This window comes from Mercenaria mercenaria, chromosome 4 (genome assembly GCF_021730395.1).
Source record: "Mercenaria mercenaria strain notata chromosome 4, MADL_Memer_1, whole genome shotgun sequence".
In the NCBI taxonomy this organism is placed as follows: domain Eukaryota; kingdom Metazoa; phylum Mollusca; class Bivalvia; order Venerida; family Veneridae; genus Mercenaria; species Mercenaria mercenaria.
In genome coordinates, this window is record NC_069364.1 from 69,956,407 (window position 1) to 69,973,910 (window position 17,504).

A 17,504-nucleotide genomic window follows, 5' to 3' on the forward strand; every position below is an offset into this window, starting at 1 on the left:
GTATATGTCAAGTCATTTTCTCCCGCAACAGATAGTTATGTATATGTCAAGTCATTTTCTCCCGCAACAGATAGTTATGTATATGTCAAGTCATTTTCTCCCGCAACAGGTAGTTATATTTCACATATGATCCATACAGTATTACGCGCAGACCAGCTAAATACTCATCAGTCATATGGATCGATGATGCGACATTACAGGTATTGAAAAGTCTTCAAATATATTTACTTCATTTGTTTCTGTGACAGAGACTTATGACATATGCTGTGAAATGAATTTTAAGTAGTTCACACCAAGTCGTTTCTCTCAATACAAACAATGAAACTAATTGGTTTGTTATCAACAGTAATTGTAGCATCTGGATTTGAATTAACAGTTTTACATACAAATGATGTAAGTGCAAGGTTTGAACAATTTAACAAATACGGGTCAAAGTGTAGTGAAAACGAAGCAGCACTTGGAAAATGTTTCGGAGGTGTTGCTAGAAGACAATCAAAAATTCATGAAATACGTGGTAGTCATGACAACGTTTTATTGTTGGACGCAGGAGATCAGTTGATTGGTACAGCATGGACTATAGTCTACCGTGGAATGGCAACGTCATTCTTTATGAATCAACTGGGATATGACGCAATGGTAAATCATTAAATCTTAAATGACTGATTATCCCTTCGCCATTTTTGTCAATTCAGAAACCCGCTCTGTTAAAATATTCATTTCTGCCACCAATAATTTATATTAAGGTAAACGCTCGACATTAGCCATTTTGTTACTTTTAACAAATCTTAAAATGTGAAGACCAACACGTCCTCAGTATGATTCCATGACGTCTTGAAAGACAGAAGTATAAAACCAAGTAATGTGTATCATGCAATAGCATATATAAGCTCTCCTCAAAACTGTGTAAAAATAATGGTGGTCACAACTCGAATCTTCCTAGAAAACACGTGTGTAGTCAGATGTGCTCACGTTACACTTATTCGAATTAAGCATTTGTCATATAAAGAGTTTTATAATTTACTTCTCTAAATGCTAAAGGGAAATTAAGCATGCGTCTGATATAAATTCATTAAATGATCATTGAGAGTGATAAAGTCATGATTTATGGTAATATACAAAGACGCTCCCCACTGTAACATAAATATCTTTTGAAAATCAATACACTAATAATAGAGTCCTACGGCAAATATAATTCTGCATGTATTGCTATAAAATGGTTTAGATATTTATTCAGGTTATTCCAAACACCTTTTTTAGCTCATCTGATTTTTGGGGGAAAAAATGATGAGTTATTGTCATCACTGGATCGGCGTCGGCGTTGCCTGGTTAAGGTTTATGTTTAGGTCAGCTTTTCTCATAAACTATCAAAGTATTGCTTTGAAACTTGCAAGACTTGTTCACTATCATAAGCTGACCCTGTACAGCAAGAAACATAACTCCATCCTGCTTTTTGCAAGATTTGTGGCCCCTTTTGTACTTAGAAAATATCAGATTTCTTGGTTAAGTTTTATGTTTAGGGCAACTTTTCTCCTAAACTATCAAAGCTATTGCTTTAAAACTTGCAACACTTGTTTACCATCATAAGCTGACCCTGCACATCAAGAAACATAACTCCACCCTGCTTTTTCAAGAATAATTGCCCCTTTTGGACTTAGAAAATCAGATTTCTTGGTTGAGTAATATGTTTAAGTCAGCTTCTCTCATAAACTATCAAAGCTATTGCTTTAAAACTTGCAACACTTGTTCACCATCATAAGCTGACCATGTACAGCAAGAAACATAACTCTGTCCTGCTTTTTGCAAGACTTATGGCCCCTTTGGGCTTAGAAAATATCAGATTTATTGGTTAAGTTTTATGTTTAGGTCAGCTTTTCTCCTAAACTATTCAAGCTATTGCTTTGAAACTTGCAACAGTTTTTCACCATCATAAGCTGACTATGTACATCAAGAAACATAACTCCATCCTGCTTTTTGCAAGAATTATGGCCCTTTTTAGGCTTAGAACATCATGGGTAGGACAATTGTTCTATTATACAAAAAAAAGTCAGATGAGCGTCAGCACCCACAAGGCGGTGCTCTTGTTTTCAATATGAATTTACTTACTCAAGAAAAACTATTAATGGCCTGGTCCCAAATACACGAAAAAAAACATAAGTATTTACTTAGTTGAGTCTGCTATTTTTAAATCGAGTTATTGCTTAAGTTATTGTTATAGTTTTGATAAAAGATCGCGCATGCGCATACGTCACTAGCTAAAATCTAAATTCCCGTCTAAAATCTTTTTTTTTTCAGCTTTTTCACAAGGTTATTTAGTGGTGAGATTATTTTAAAGGTGAAAACAAACATCCAAATTGCATTTGCTATAGTTTTAGTATCTTTTTTGGTAGTCCGATCTGAAAGAAACATCTTTTCTTCCAAACAGCTTATTTGAGTTCGTAGGTCATTCTTTAGGTTTCTTTGTTTATCAACTTCCGGTTTGAAATTTTTACAAATTTTTCAGGTACTTTACATGTTTTAAGAAGCTGTTTGTCATCTCAAAGCTATGGTACTGCTTTGTCTGTCCATCATCCTTGTTGCAGTAGGTTTTATGAGAGTTTCAGCCCAGGTCAATGATCTTGGTAGGTATGACAGAGACATAAAACCCCTCTGTCTCAAATCAAAACTGCTGCTCGTATGTAGTTCCATCAAACTCAGGCAATTTTTCAGACTTAAATCTACACAAAAATTCTCATACAAGATAGTACTATTCCTGAGTTTACTATTACTGGTCCTTGCAAAGTTTACTATTACTGGTCCTTGCAACCGATATTGAGTCAAACCCTGGTCCGACCCAGATCCCTGAGGTTGTTGGTAATACATCCTCTATCTTCCCTTGCGGTTCTTGTGAGCAGCCTGTGGCATGGTCTTGCAAAGGTGTAGAATGTGATTTTTGTTTCACCTGGTACCATGCCAATTGTCAAAATATCTCTGACAGTATGTACGACCGCCTTGGAACTGATTCAATAGTTTGGGCATGGAAGTGTTTATTTTGTAATAACATAAACATCACATTATCCAGTCTAGCAAACATTGAATCATTCACAACTCCTAACAAATTTAGCAATCTCAGTGACACAGACCTTTCCAGCCCATCACACATCCCCGCACCATCAGTCCAAGATACTAATCACCCAGTCACTTCAACACCAAAGAACAACAAGCACACTACATCTCACAGTCAGCCACAACAACGCAAGCAATTCAAAAACACAGTACACTTACTTGTTGTTAATTGCCGTTCCATTGTTGAGAAAAGGTTACACTATGAAAATATGGTAAGATCTACTAATCCAGATATTATCATTGGCACCGAAAACTGGCTTCAACCCAAACATTACAACAATGAAATATTCAATCCGACCCTGGACTACACCCCCTTTAGGAGAGATAGGAAAAATCATTATGGGCAAAAAGCAAACATTTGAAATAACAGACTTAGCTAAGCAATTACTTAAGTTTTTTCGTGAAATTGGGGCCTGGATATTAGTAATATCCGATAATTAGAGAAGCCCCTCATCGCTGTGTGTTCGAAAGTAGACTTCTTCATGTGAGGAAGCTATCATAGTGGCTGCATTGCGGAAGGCTGGTGGTTTTACCCAGGTGCCCGCCCATGCTTAAAATATGTCTGAATGGGGTATCAGGGGTGTTTCGCCACCACCAAAAGCAAGAAAAGTCGCCAATATCCAAAATTATGTCGGTGTGAATCTAAACACAGTTTAAACAAATGAATACGGTAAATCCTTACAAACATAAACGATCCATAACTACAATGCAATTTCTTACTTTTTTAACGTTATTCAAGGACAACAACTTACCTTGACAGTTAGATATCCCTATTTAGAAAATGTTGGTAATACTAGCTTACGTATAAATTTCACAAAAAGATACTGATCCCTGATCCCCGACATTCTCAGTATCTTATGATTTACCTTAATGGACATCAGAGAGTTTGTCACTTGTTACCTGTAAATTAACTATAGTGAACAATTTTCTAATTTGTGCTTGTAATTTTAGTCAAATATTTGTAAAAATAAAATGCTTTAGTTTTTACGAAATCACAAAAAGTGGCTTGTTTGATATGAAAGGCGTAATTGCTTATTTTAATTACATAATAGAAAACTGTTTTTAATACTATATAGTGTCTCGGAAACCATGAATTTGACATTGGAATTGACGGATTAAAGAAGTTTTTAGAAAACGTCACATTTTCTGTTGTAAGTGCAAACACTGACGTAATGCATGAACCACGACTGCAAGGGAAGTTCCGAAAATCCTCTATACTAAATGTTGATGGAGAACAGATTGGCATTGTGGGATATGTCACACCGGAAACAGCCGAAATATCCAATCCAGGTATTAGACATAGTGAAAAAGGGACATATGACAAAAATCTACTTGTTTGTACGAATGCTCGTAATCAATGATTTAATTTTATACCGACAGTACTCGAATATTTCTTGCACACCGGACTGGTGTTTCCGGTGATTTTACCCATGCCGGCAAAACCCATCTGGCACCCCCATGCCAGATGACTCTCGTGCTGTTAATGACAACAAGTGCTTCATGCACTGATAATATATTGTTCATGTAAAATACGAAAAATGCAGGTACCTTGATAGTTTCTCTCCGTTCCTTATAGTATATTTCTCGATTCAAAATACGTTAGTTTACCATAAGAACATAACCACACTGGCCATAGCTTTATCAGATCAAGTGGTTCCAACGTTGTTTGAGCGGTGAATTTTACGCCGATCAGATGGAGAAATATGGCCGATATTTCAAATTTCCGGTATTGTAAGTATGATTTTAAGGAATTTCTACCTGTTTAGTAACTAATCAAATGAAAACGATGGGTGCACCTGGAGCGCACATGTGTCTATGTTTTAGCACATATGTTAATTTAGCTGAGATTTGTGCCGTTTATTCAAACACTTCTGTACAGTCCGGTGGGGGAAGGAGATTTTTGACAGTTTTTGACAATATCGCGTCAAATATAGTATTAATCGGGAATAAGTAACTGTTAAAACACTTTTTATGTAAAGAGCTATCTCTTTAAACAAAGCGTGTGTATTTTCATAGAATTATTCAGGGTTATTTCTGAAAAATCGGCCGAAAACCTAATGCAAAGCCGTTTCGAGTGGGTCGCTATGCAACGCAATCAAGTGGATACCGTTCTCTGTCTTACTTCCGAAGTCTTATCCGTCTTAAAAACAGTCATTAAAGCCTAACAATGAATGAATTTAGTGAGTTTTATAGCATTATATAATGATCCCGGCAAGCCTCATTACCGACCAATGCGCAGGTGCCCTCGGGACGGATATTTCTATCAGATTCGTAAACACATGACAGATTATTAGTCTTGTCATTTATCGATTTATTTTAAACAAACAAATGAAAATGGTTCAGAACAGTGTCATTTCTAGTCGAGAGGAAACGTTACGTCTTTCTAATTATTCCTGTCCTTTCATGCTGACTTTACTGAGTTTTGATAATTACCTTTATTGGTTTTGTTTGTTGGTGTTTAATTTTGTTTAATTTTTGGTTGGGTTTAACGTCACACCGATGCAGATATAGGTTATATAGCGACCTTTCAGTTTTCTATTGTAGAGGAAGAATCAGATGCCGCTCCGGGTATATTTCAGGCACGGCATTGGTAGAACCACTGACATTCCGTGAACCAGCTGTAATTTTTCCTCACATGACAGAATTATACATTCCAAGTGAGATTTCGAACCCACATAGATAAGGGGCAAGTGATTCGAAGTCCGTGACCTTAACCACTCGGCCACAGAGACTCTAGGATTACCTTTCAAATTTCATCAGCACAACAGACCGCAAAATTAACACAATGGGTATAGAGTATCGAGATGTGTATGTGTTGAACATTTTAAGGTGACTCTTTTTGAAGTACAAAATATATTCAAGCATATGTTTGTTGCGTTTTCATATCTCGTCAGTGTATATTGACTGTTTGTTTATGCACTGTAATTGATCTTTTGATAATAAAAGGCTCATATATCTAATTTTTAATATACGCTATACAATAAGCTCTTTGCAAATCTTGAGCTTTGTATTTCAGGCCCATCATTCAGGTTCAAGGAAATTATAAGTTCTGTTCAATATGAAGTATCTGTACTGCAGTCAAAAGGCGTCAACAAGATTATTGCTCTAGGAAATGCTGGCTTTGACATAGACAGAAAAGTTGCAACTATAGATGGTATAGATGTGGTTTTTGGCGGTCATTCTAATATTTTCCTTAATAACGGTAAGCAAACAATACAGGGTTTCATTATGTAAAAGGTTCTCAGCATTAGCCTTTTGTGATAGACTGTAAAGGCTATCAGGTCAAGTTTCTTCCTTTGGTTTTTGAGTGAAGTTTTACCCTCAAAGTAAATCATACTGACTCAACTAAACTGATATGTTTTAGTTTTCAGTGGCTATCCCTCATTATCTCTCACAAAAACCTCTATTTTGCTGGGTTGCGATATATATTTCGAAAGAATCTTGCAGATTTGATTAAAAAAATTGTTAACGTCTTGTGTTCAAAACTTTATTTTGAGAATTTACTTGCATTATCTGAATACAAGAACAACTACTTAGATTTAAGGACATCAACAGCGTTTTTTGTTGGTTTTTTTTTTCAAGAAAAATGATCTGAAATATTACTCGAAACATTTGATACTACTGTTTCCGTAAATGAATAATTTGTGTTATATATTCATTGCCCACAGGTGACCAGCCCTCGGGAGAGAAAATAGATGGACCGTATCCATTTATTGTTGAAGAGATCGGAGGGAATAAAGGATTAGTTGTTCAAGCTAACACTCACGGAAAATATCTTGGATATCTTAATATTATATTTGACTCAGTAGGAACGGTTACAAATTATTCTGGAAATCCTATACTGTTAGACTCAAGCGTTCAAGAAGGTAGGTTGGTGTAGTAAAATTCTGTATTACATGTGCAGTACTAGTATTCACTATTTGTCGCTAAAATTGCTACTTTTACATGAAAACATTACCACTGAATTAATGAGTAGAAACAAGGATAGATATTCAACAGAAAAGTCACGTCCACTGTGGTGAACGGACGCACACGCGCACACACACAGACACGCACGCACGCACGCACGCATAGAAAAAGCAAAACACACACATACAACAAGGACCTGATGAATTATTAAAAATACAATAAGGCACGTCCTTATAAGGTCAGTGGCAAACACTGGGCGGTTAAACCGCCAACCTCCATTTAACCTCAGATCAGCATGCCCCGAAGTCACAGGAAAATGTAAATAATAAGTATCGGTAACAGGTGAATCCCTCACAAGCACAATGGCGACAGATGGTCTCACATGTAATGCAAAAATGCTCTTGTTAATTTATATTCAAAACAGCCCTTAAAATCAAAATACACATGTACACCATGCCTATGCAAAAGACAAAACATCAAAATGTCCGACAAATCAGGCCTGAACAACCCAGTCCTGGTGAGATTTAAGAACTAGACACCAATGAATGAGTCCTTTTCCGCCTTGTATGATCAAAGAAGAAAGTGAATTTGATTATAACAACAACAATTCGTGACTTGGTGCATCATATCAGTCTTATGTATGGAATTCGATCCAGTGTTGTTATAATTTCTTATCCATTGGGATCATGGAGTACACTCATTTTAACTGTAATAGAATTCCGCTTAAGCCGGTGCTAGGCGGTGTGAGGGGTTTTGCACTTTACATTACCTCTCACGAACAGACTCAGTCAAACCGAGTCTGCTATTATTTTGCTTTGTTCCATTAAATGCTTCAAAAGGATCTCTTTACAGATCTTATGCAGTTTTTTAGATGTAAATCTAATTGATTTCAGATGAAGAAATTCTGCGGTATATGCGTGATTGGAAACTACAAGTAGATGGTCTTGGTACGAAAACTGTTGGATATTCGAAGGTGGATCTGGACGGGGAAAGAAGTCACTGTCGCCTAAGGGAATGCAACCTTGGTAATTAGCCCAGTCGATATAGTAGAAATGGGTAGATCGTTAGTTCTTTCTTACCTCTTTTTTACACGCGTTTGTCGCAATTCATCTTCAGAAAAGTGTATTTCTATAAATTAAAGCATGCCATTTTGGCCAACAAATTAGAAACGTTACAAAACCGACTCATTTGTTATGTAGGATGCCAATAAACACACCTGAATATATTTTTATAACACGATTATACCAGGGTCATTCAGTGTACAACGCAGCCATTGATAAAATTCATTAACATTCTTAGATATATCTATGACTAAATGCATAACTGCATATTGATTTGTTGTCAACTGGTTGTTACAGTTGTAGGAGTAGCTTTTAAAATTTCTTCAACGTTCTCTTAAAAGGCCGACAGCTGCATTATTCAACAAATGAATATACCTCTACATTACTCAGTGGGGGTAATTGTACACATATAATTATTGGAAGAACGATTAATAGCAAATGTATAAATTCGTATTATCGGAACAAGCATGGTAACGATTTTATAATTCCATTATTATTATTTTTATGCACTAATCATTTGGAATTAATAGCAATGTAATCTGGATGAAATCTTATAAAATTGCGAGTCGGTTATTGAGACAGAAAACAAATCAAAGCACAGTCAAACCTGTGTTGAAAAAATTCCAAGGTTTTGTAACCATATGCATGTACATTTGAATATAGGAAACCTTATAACCGATGCTATAATTGACTATCATGTGAACTATTCCCACCCTGAAAACCAATGGACACCTGCTGCAATTGCCATATGGAACGGCGGTAACATTCGGACATCTATTGATAAGGGTATGTTGCAGTGCTAATATTCAGTAGACCTTCAATTTAGTCCTTTTAATTCAATTACAATCAAGTTGGTAAAGATAAATGTAAACAAAAATTTAATACACACGTGTGTATATGTAATTTCATTTACATTTGGGAATAAAATATCTATCATGTATCCATATGTTATTCATAAAAGTAAACTTTTCGCATCCAGACGAAGAACAATACTGCATTTACGTTTCAGTTATTACTCTACACTCCCCCTTACCCCCAATTATCTTAGACTGGTCGTAAAGTTTACATAAGAAATGTGCAGAAGGTCAAGATTATTTACGCAATGTCTTCAACTGCAAAATAGTATTTTAATAATAGTCTTTTACAGGACCTGTTATAGCTAGGAATATAATGGACGTTATGCCATTCGGAAACATTGTAGACATGGTTACCATTTCTGGACAAAACTTACGAGATCAGCTGGAAATATCTGTCCAAGACATAAATGAGAACAATCCGCATGGTCGTTTTCTTCAGATGTCTGGTATATTCTTTCTTCTGATATTTCATGAAATCGACACTTTGCTTATCAGTTTTAGTTTCATTGTTTGTCGCTCTTTGTATTTTTCAGTGAATATTGCGAAATATTTTTATAACATTATTTGACAAGTACGTTCTTCTTGATAAATTTAAAATCAATAAGAAGAACAGTTGAAAGCATAGAATGTAACCAAACAGAATAATAGCAGACTTGGTTTGATCGAGTCTGTCCGTGAGAGGTGCAAAACCCCTAACTCACCTAGCACGGTCTCAAGCGGAATTCTGTTATACAGATATTATATGGAACCCATGCTCCCAAAGATAAAACTGAGTCTAAGTACGGGGTGAATTTTCACTTGTTAATTTTATCTTATAATATTTTACTTGTTTTATTCCCGAATCGCCTGCATCTAAACTTATAGAAAGGGGTTTACTGAACTTTCATGTTTGTTAAAAAGACATTTCTGCTAAATAACATCAATTAAAAGGACATAAGTAAGATTAGTGTATATATGCAATGCTTCTGGTTTTGAAAATTTCACACCAATGTTCTGTTTCATTATGAATATACCTCCTTATCCTCGGAATAAGTCGGAAAGGTGACACTCTCTAGTTTGAGAGACTAGTATAAGACTTCTATAGTAATTACTATGTCCTCTGTCCGTCTGTCTGTCCGTCTGTTTGAGTAAAAGAGAATACATTTGCTTATTACTGAGAACAATAGGTAACGATAAATTCTATCTATTACGTACTGCTTATGAGTTACTTTCTGTCACATGTTGGGTATTTTGTATAAAAACTTCCATTTGTAAGAAGGTCCGTATGTGTGTCCATCTGTCCGATCGTTCATCTGTTTGTCTGTGTCATTTGTTAAATCTCCACACAAAGACAGATTATGCACGTATGGCACCTTGGGTCTTCCTCCACAATCAAAGCTGGAAAGTCGCCATACGACCTATAATTCTGTTGGTGCGACGTTTAAACAAAAGCAAATTCAGTAAATGACTAGACATTAACAGAAATTGCAGCATACAAGAACCATTACTCTACCTGGCTTACTTTTATTTGATCGCCTTCTTTCACTGAATTAACTCATAACGCATTTCTACAATACTGTCAGAGGGATTTGGTGAAATTTCGCAAAATAAAAGAGAACATTGAGAAGAAATGCAGTATACTAGAAAATAAGTCTTCCTTGCTTACTTTCTGCAATATGTACCTTTATTTAAATTTAGCTGTCTGGAGCATAGCTACTTAAGTACTGAAAGGAATCTATTCAAATTGCACACAGCAATAAGGGCATAAAGGCAAAGACCAATAACTCTACTTACTTTTCAGTTAACATTCTCCTATCTTTTTTAGAGTCGTCTTAAAACTTACTTTAGAAATGTTCAATTGGCCATATTTATTTACACAATGTCTTCAATTGCAAAAGGCTGTTTGACAACAATTCTATATTGAACTATATATTTAGTGGGCGGGGTCCTACGAGTACCGATGTTCCGTTTGCTTTTCACCTTTTTGTAGTTCTTTCGTATAACGCTCAACGTTAGCTTTTCCGGTTATTACCTTTCAGGTATGCGTGTTGTTTATAACCTGCATAAACCAGTTGGCCAACGTGTTTCATCCGTGGAAGTAAGATGTTTAGAATGTGATATCCCTACTTATATTCCTTTAAATGAATCCGATATTTATAACATTTTTGCATCAACTTTCCTGCTCGACGGTGGTGATGGGTACAAGTTCTCGCCGATAAGACGGCAGCTGTATAGTAAGTTTAAACTGGTTGAGTTTTTTTTTGTCGTTTAATTCTGTTTAGTTAAAACTCAAACCCGCTGTTGTCTTCAAAAATGAAATTGTATTGTTTCTACGGTAGTTTGCTTTGCACAATGCAATATGTTGCATATTAGTTCGATATATGCTTCGTCTTTTAATACCACAGAGATAAGGATTGAAACGCAAAAGATATACAACATGTATTTGTATTTACTGTATTGTTTATTTCATCTGACGAGATGATGATTCTTATCAATGACACATTCACTGATATTGTTTTATGCAAATCTTAATCTTATCCACACATTTTCTCTCCTTTAGATAATCTGGATGTTTCCATAGTGATGGAATATTTCAAGAGGCATAACCCTGTGTATGCACAAAAGAGGGAAGGATTCATTTCCACGTGGACACAGTTTCCTCAGGACCAGTGAAATGTTCTTCAGATTTGTTTTTGCTTCTTGTGGAATCGTTTTCATTTCTATATATCATCGTTTAGTTTCTTCGGTTCTTTGAATTGTTTTCATTTATACATATTATCATTTAATTATTTTAGATGTGGGTTTTAGCCTCACTCGGGGCGTTGAAATCTTCATGTGAACAAGCCATCCAGCTAGCTTACGGAAGGTCGGTGGTTCTACCCAGGTGCCCGCCTGTGATGAAACAATGACCTGGGGTCTTCCTCCACAATCAAAGCTAGAAAGTCGCCATATGACCTATAATTGTGTCGGTGCCACGTTAGACAAAAAGTTCTTTGCATTTACTTACTGTTTATACTTACGGATACAATAAGAAAGACGGACTCGCAAATCAACTAGATTATTTAACATTGGTGTATACAATACAGTGGACGAGTTACACGCTAAATCATACTAAAAGGTGAGTAAAGTATGATTTTAAGATGTGGACGTGTTCAGATATATTCCGTCGTTGAATTATCCTTATATTAATTGGCGCTACCTATATAAACTGCTAAGTTATATAAACAGTCAGTGGCTTTTGAGACTAAAATGATTTGCGATACATGAAAACAGAGATTTGAGCATATAAATATATGCAAATGTTGAACCAGTACAAATGTGTAGTACAAAGCGGGTGTGAATATAAAGCAGCATCGAAACTTATTTTATCGGGTTAATGGACTTGCTGTGGTATGTGCTCTCTCGTTTGTACTGCTAGGCGCTTTGTCGTAATTGGCTTGATATAATTGGTGGTGATTTAGTTTGTATAAATTCTCTATTTTGGAAAAAATGTACGGTGTGTATCTCTGATTAATGAGGGGAGAACCAGCACCAAAGATGAGGCCCGTCCAGAGCGTCCTCTGACTGCAGTGTCTGACAAAGACATTGATGCTGTGAAAAAAATAATCGAGAAAGATGCAAGATGCACATTGGAGCAGATATGTGGAATGTCGGGCCTTACTTCGTCAGGTGTTATTTTAAAAGAAAAAAGCTAAACCTGCAAGGTTTGTGCACTTTTGATACCGCATATATTGACCCCTGAGCAAAAGGGAGAGGGTAGAAAAAGCTTATGCCCTGCTCGTCCAAAAAACAACAACAAAAAACTTAGGCGTATCATAGAAATTATGACAGGTGATGAGACGTGGCTGTACTTTTTTGAGCCTGACAATAAAGAAAGTAATAAAATGTGGGTAGGTGAAAATAACGAGGCCCGTTATTGCTCGGCGGAGCAGAAGCGTCAGGCGGGGTATGTATGCCCTGTTCTTTTACTCCAATGGAATTGAAAACAAAACACATTTTAATGAATTCGTACTGAATTCCCTTTCATTGTCTGAATACTGTTTCTTTCACGATAGAAGGCGAAACATCATATTTACTTTACAAATGGAAGATCAACGGAAGATACAGACAGTATCTATGAAACATTTCTTTGGTTTCTAGATAAGCAATGACTCCTAAAACAAACGTTTATGTACGAGGGCTCTTCAAAAATAACGTATACTTTTTCTCTAGCTTTTATATACTTAATGAAGCAAAACAAGAAATAATTATGTCATTATGATTTGTAATCTTTTTACTAACTGCACCGCAAATTTGACATGATTATGACTACGCCTTCAGGAGTTACGCCTCATTGAAAACAGTCACTTGCACGAACCCGGCGCACGGCGATCATATTTCAACAACGTTAACGACGTCGTGCCTTCATTGTGATGCTTTCATTAAGTTTGCATTAATTCATATTTGTAAATTTACTTTATAAATTCTCATGAGCAAAACTTAAGTCATAACAAGTTGTTTTGTTATAATACTAAAAATGTATGAAAACTTATGACACGCATCTCGGACGTGATACTCAACGTGGGTACTTGGTCTTTATCTACGGCGACATACATTGGCGTTAACGTCCATTCGCTGTTTGTCCGTTTTCTCCCTCCGTCTCCGCTGTTTTTAAGCAATTCTGGACAATTTGAGCATCGTTTGTACCACTTGAAGATAACGACACAGATGAATGAACATTGCTGTGGCGTCTACTTCATTAAATTATGATTTTCAGTTGCTGTTCGCCATAACTAAGCAATTATTTTATTATGTAAGCGAGTTGATGACGACATTACATGCATTATATACAGTAATACGCACTTAGTTTAAACGTTGTTTTCTTCCATCTCCCACGTCGGAATGGCACCATACTCTAGGTACATGTCGCCCGGACGTGTTATTGCTCTTTGGCATATTTTGGGGCAAACAAGTACACTATTAGTGCGAACATTAGCGATCGAATTTAAATCACGACAGATCAAAAAGCGACTGCGCCGCTTATGCGTAGCTATGGTAATAAAAACGTTCGACGCGCTTCGCCTATCAGCAAAAATGTTACAAAACATGTATGACCAAATTACAGAAAGATTCCGAATTACAACGGTATATTTAACATTATTAATTACACAATATGCAACATTTGACAGCAAAAGTCTACGTTATTTTTGAACAGCCCTCGTAGATGTTATTACAGTTGAAAATTAAAATGTATTTTCATAAAAAGTATTTCTATAGTATATGTGTGCAAAAACTTAGGTCCTGTAACAAATATTTAGTATGTCAATATGTAGAATAATATTGTGTTGCCGGCAATATGTGTGTTATAAGTACTATGAAAAATATATTATATCCTCAATAAAAAAGATGATTAATGTGACCGCTAACAGTTCTGTTGCGGACGAGGTAAATGTTGTAAATTTTATCCTTCTTTCTGTAAATGGAAATACAGGACTGGACTTCTTGAAATACCCATCACTGCAGGCAGATCTAATGTATCTAAAATATAACAAGCACATGTAGCTATTAAGGTTAAAACAGGTTTTGTGACACACAATTACAGTGGTGTGTGGTTTAAAAATGACTAGTACTTGACTATCATTTCACAATGTTTAATTTGAAATAACGTACAAATGGCATGTTTAAACATACATCTATTGTAGAAAAGGTGCTTTAAACTTTACCTTTATTCGATGACTGCTTCCTGGATTTCTGTCAAGGACTCGAGCCTGTTTAAGTGGGTATGTAGACTGCGCGATCAAGTTCCTCTCTCACCGGGATTCGTAATTAGCAATGTTACGATCTACTCAATTTAACAGTGTAAATATGCAATAATTCTTAGAACTTTTACTTATATATTTCTATGGGCATAGGAGCGAATGTAAAGTTTGGGGCACCAAGGGCGAGCCGACCTGCTAAAACTATCCGTATTTTTCTCAAATATTTTGGCAACCACAAAAATTGTTTCTGACTATTGACAATAGAAAATCATGAGCTACTTTTTAATAATAACTTATAAGTACATCTAATACTTTTATACAGATTTTTTGGCCACAAGCTAAGGAGAGTTGAGGGGCGGCGGCAAAGCATACGATTACTGAACTTATATGACCATACAAGAGGGTAAAAAGTGAAAAACATGTGCTGGGATGCGCAGAATATTCGATCCACTTAGGAGTAATCCAAACGTTTGATGAACACTCATGTGTAATTAAGACATACCTGCTAAATAAACAAGTCAAATGTAGTGTAAATGACAACCCCAACCCCTACTCCAGTCCACAAATCAGAAATAAAGTTCTTTTTCATCAAGTCGCTGAGAGTTTCCTACGACATTCTCAAGACAGTGCAGAAATTGAACCAATGTACCATAAGACAACAACTGATAGTGGTGAACAGCCAAATGTATCATTTTCTTACTTGTGTTCACGTGATGTTGTTATCTTCGGTTTACAATATGATATGCTTCCCAAGATCAGTTATTAAACCTTTTAATATATATATCCCTAGCAAATGAAGTTTTATATTCTACTGTAATATAATTTTTATTCTGTCATTTTTGACTCCTCAAAAATAATACCGGCAAGAGGGTGTGGTCACGACCTGCATTTCTTTAAAACTCATTGATATAAAACATGCACACATTTCTCATTGCTTACACTGACAGTTATTTTAAAAGTCAAGCTGAGGCCTTGCTAAAAAGTTTAAAAGTGCATCAAAATTAAAAATACAAAAAAAATCATTTAAGAGATTTTACAACTTTAAGAACTGTTACTACAATCATTTAAGTTTTCGTTTTCATTGCTTTCCATATCAAAATACAAAATTTGTCAATTTTCATTACGAATAACAAATATATAGTTCATGTCTTATTTACTGTTACACAATGTACAAACGATGTAAGAGGGTAATTTAAAAAATTCACACCATTTTAAAACTTAAAATATTTCCGCTATTCGCAAGAAGTTCTGTGATACCTCTTATTTAGCATTATATCAAGACAATCTATTTCAACAATTAGTGCATGCATGAGTGGAAAATATAGATAGTAATATGTTATACGGGTTAATCTGTAGTAACTTCTTTCGAGTTTGTATTGGTATGGTTTTGTAATTCTTATGATAAAGAGCATGCGATTCTCTTTCACTCAAATTTATTAAGAGTTACGAATCTTGACTTGTCTTATATTTTGACTTACTAAAGGACAAATTTAAAGAAAGTTTAGTGTAGACTCTTTCAAAGTTTTGTAAGCAGACTAAACTTCCAATATACCCTGCTGAGTTTAATGTGGAGCATTGTGATATAGTCTACAACTGAGAAAATCAGAGAAAAACTGTCAATTCAGGAGTTGTCCATTTTGCTTCAGATATTTTTAGACGTTCATTTTTTGAATATGAAGTATTCCTCAAGGAGAGGAGGGAAAACAAAAACATATTTAGTAATTTGCTGTATTTAGCTATCATTTCATACTGAAAAAAACCTGTAAAGTTGAATTTTAGTTCTTTAGGTACAATCTATACTATGTAGGCAAATTGTTATAAAACGTAACATGTGTATATGTTTATAACTGATGCACGACATTTGGTCGAAAGACATCTCGTCGAATACGACAGTTTGTTGAATAAGACACCTGGTCGAATACGACAGTTCGTCGATGCCGAGAATACGACAACTGAATAATTTTAACGCTACGACACTTGATAGAATACATTTTAGCCTTTTGTTGTCAAAATATAATCCTCAAATTACATAAGCAGACATTTTCCAAGATTTGCTTGATTTGATTGCTATAACGGTGAATAATGTTCCGCTCGGTCAAATATTGTTAACAATGGTCAGAGCGTCATGTAACTCTCGGGTAAGCATAAGTGAACTTTCTTGAAATACATCTCGGGTAAGTATGATTGATTTTTTTTTAAAATAAATCTTGATTGTCAAAAGTTTTAGTATAGTTATACGTTAGCCAGAATGGATGGTAAACCAGATTTTTTCTTGGGTTCGCGTGGTGGAAGGAAATTAAGTTTTGAAGGGTTTAGTTACTGCCGAGACAAATAGGATAAAAAAATCAAGTAAAATATTGAAAATGTGACAATATAAATTGTAAGGGACGTATAATCACTGGAATAAACGATAAAATTCTGAAACAGACTACCCATGACCTACATGACCAGACTTAGCACAAATAGCAGTGCAGAAATCTATGGCGAGAATGAGGGACAAAGCATCAGTGAGCCAAGAAGCTCCTGCAAAAATCGTCAATAAAAAACTATCAGCAGATCAACCACCACAGTTTCGAGCCTACTGGCCAAAAGAGAATACCGTGAAACACACAATCTAGCACCAGCGTCGCAAAGTTATCCCAGACACACCCACGTCCTTTTCTGATCTAACAATTCCTGAAGAATGGCAAAAGTCAAGCAATGGAAATCAGTTCCTTTTATGTGACAGAGAGTTAGGGGCAGATAGGGTGATGATATTCTGTATTGACAGTAATTTACGACATTTATGCAGGAAAATGATTCATCACCAGTATTGATAACCCATTTCTTTGGTTCATGATAAGCAACGACTGCCAGAA

General features: G+C 35.6%; 1 protein-coding gene across 1 annotated transcript; it reads left to right on the forward strand.

The window, feature by feature from the left end:
• Nucleotides 1-318: 318 nt before the first annotated feature.
• Nucleotides 319-11,581, forward strand: LOC123552968 (snake venom 5'-nucleotidase-like). The gene is made up of 9 exons (XM_053542259.1): nt 319-636; nt 4,179-4,392; nt 6,119-6,304; nt 6,771-6,968; nt 7,905-8,036; nt 8,736-8,858; nt 9,220-9,375; nt 10,948-11,142; nt 11,469-11,581. Exons 1-9 carry the CDS (start codon nt 319-321, stop codon nt 11,579-11,581), a joined length of 1,635 nt encoding a protein of 544 aa, XP_053398234.1.
• Nucleotides 11,582-17,504: the final 5,923 nt, after the last annotated feature.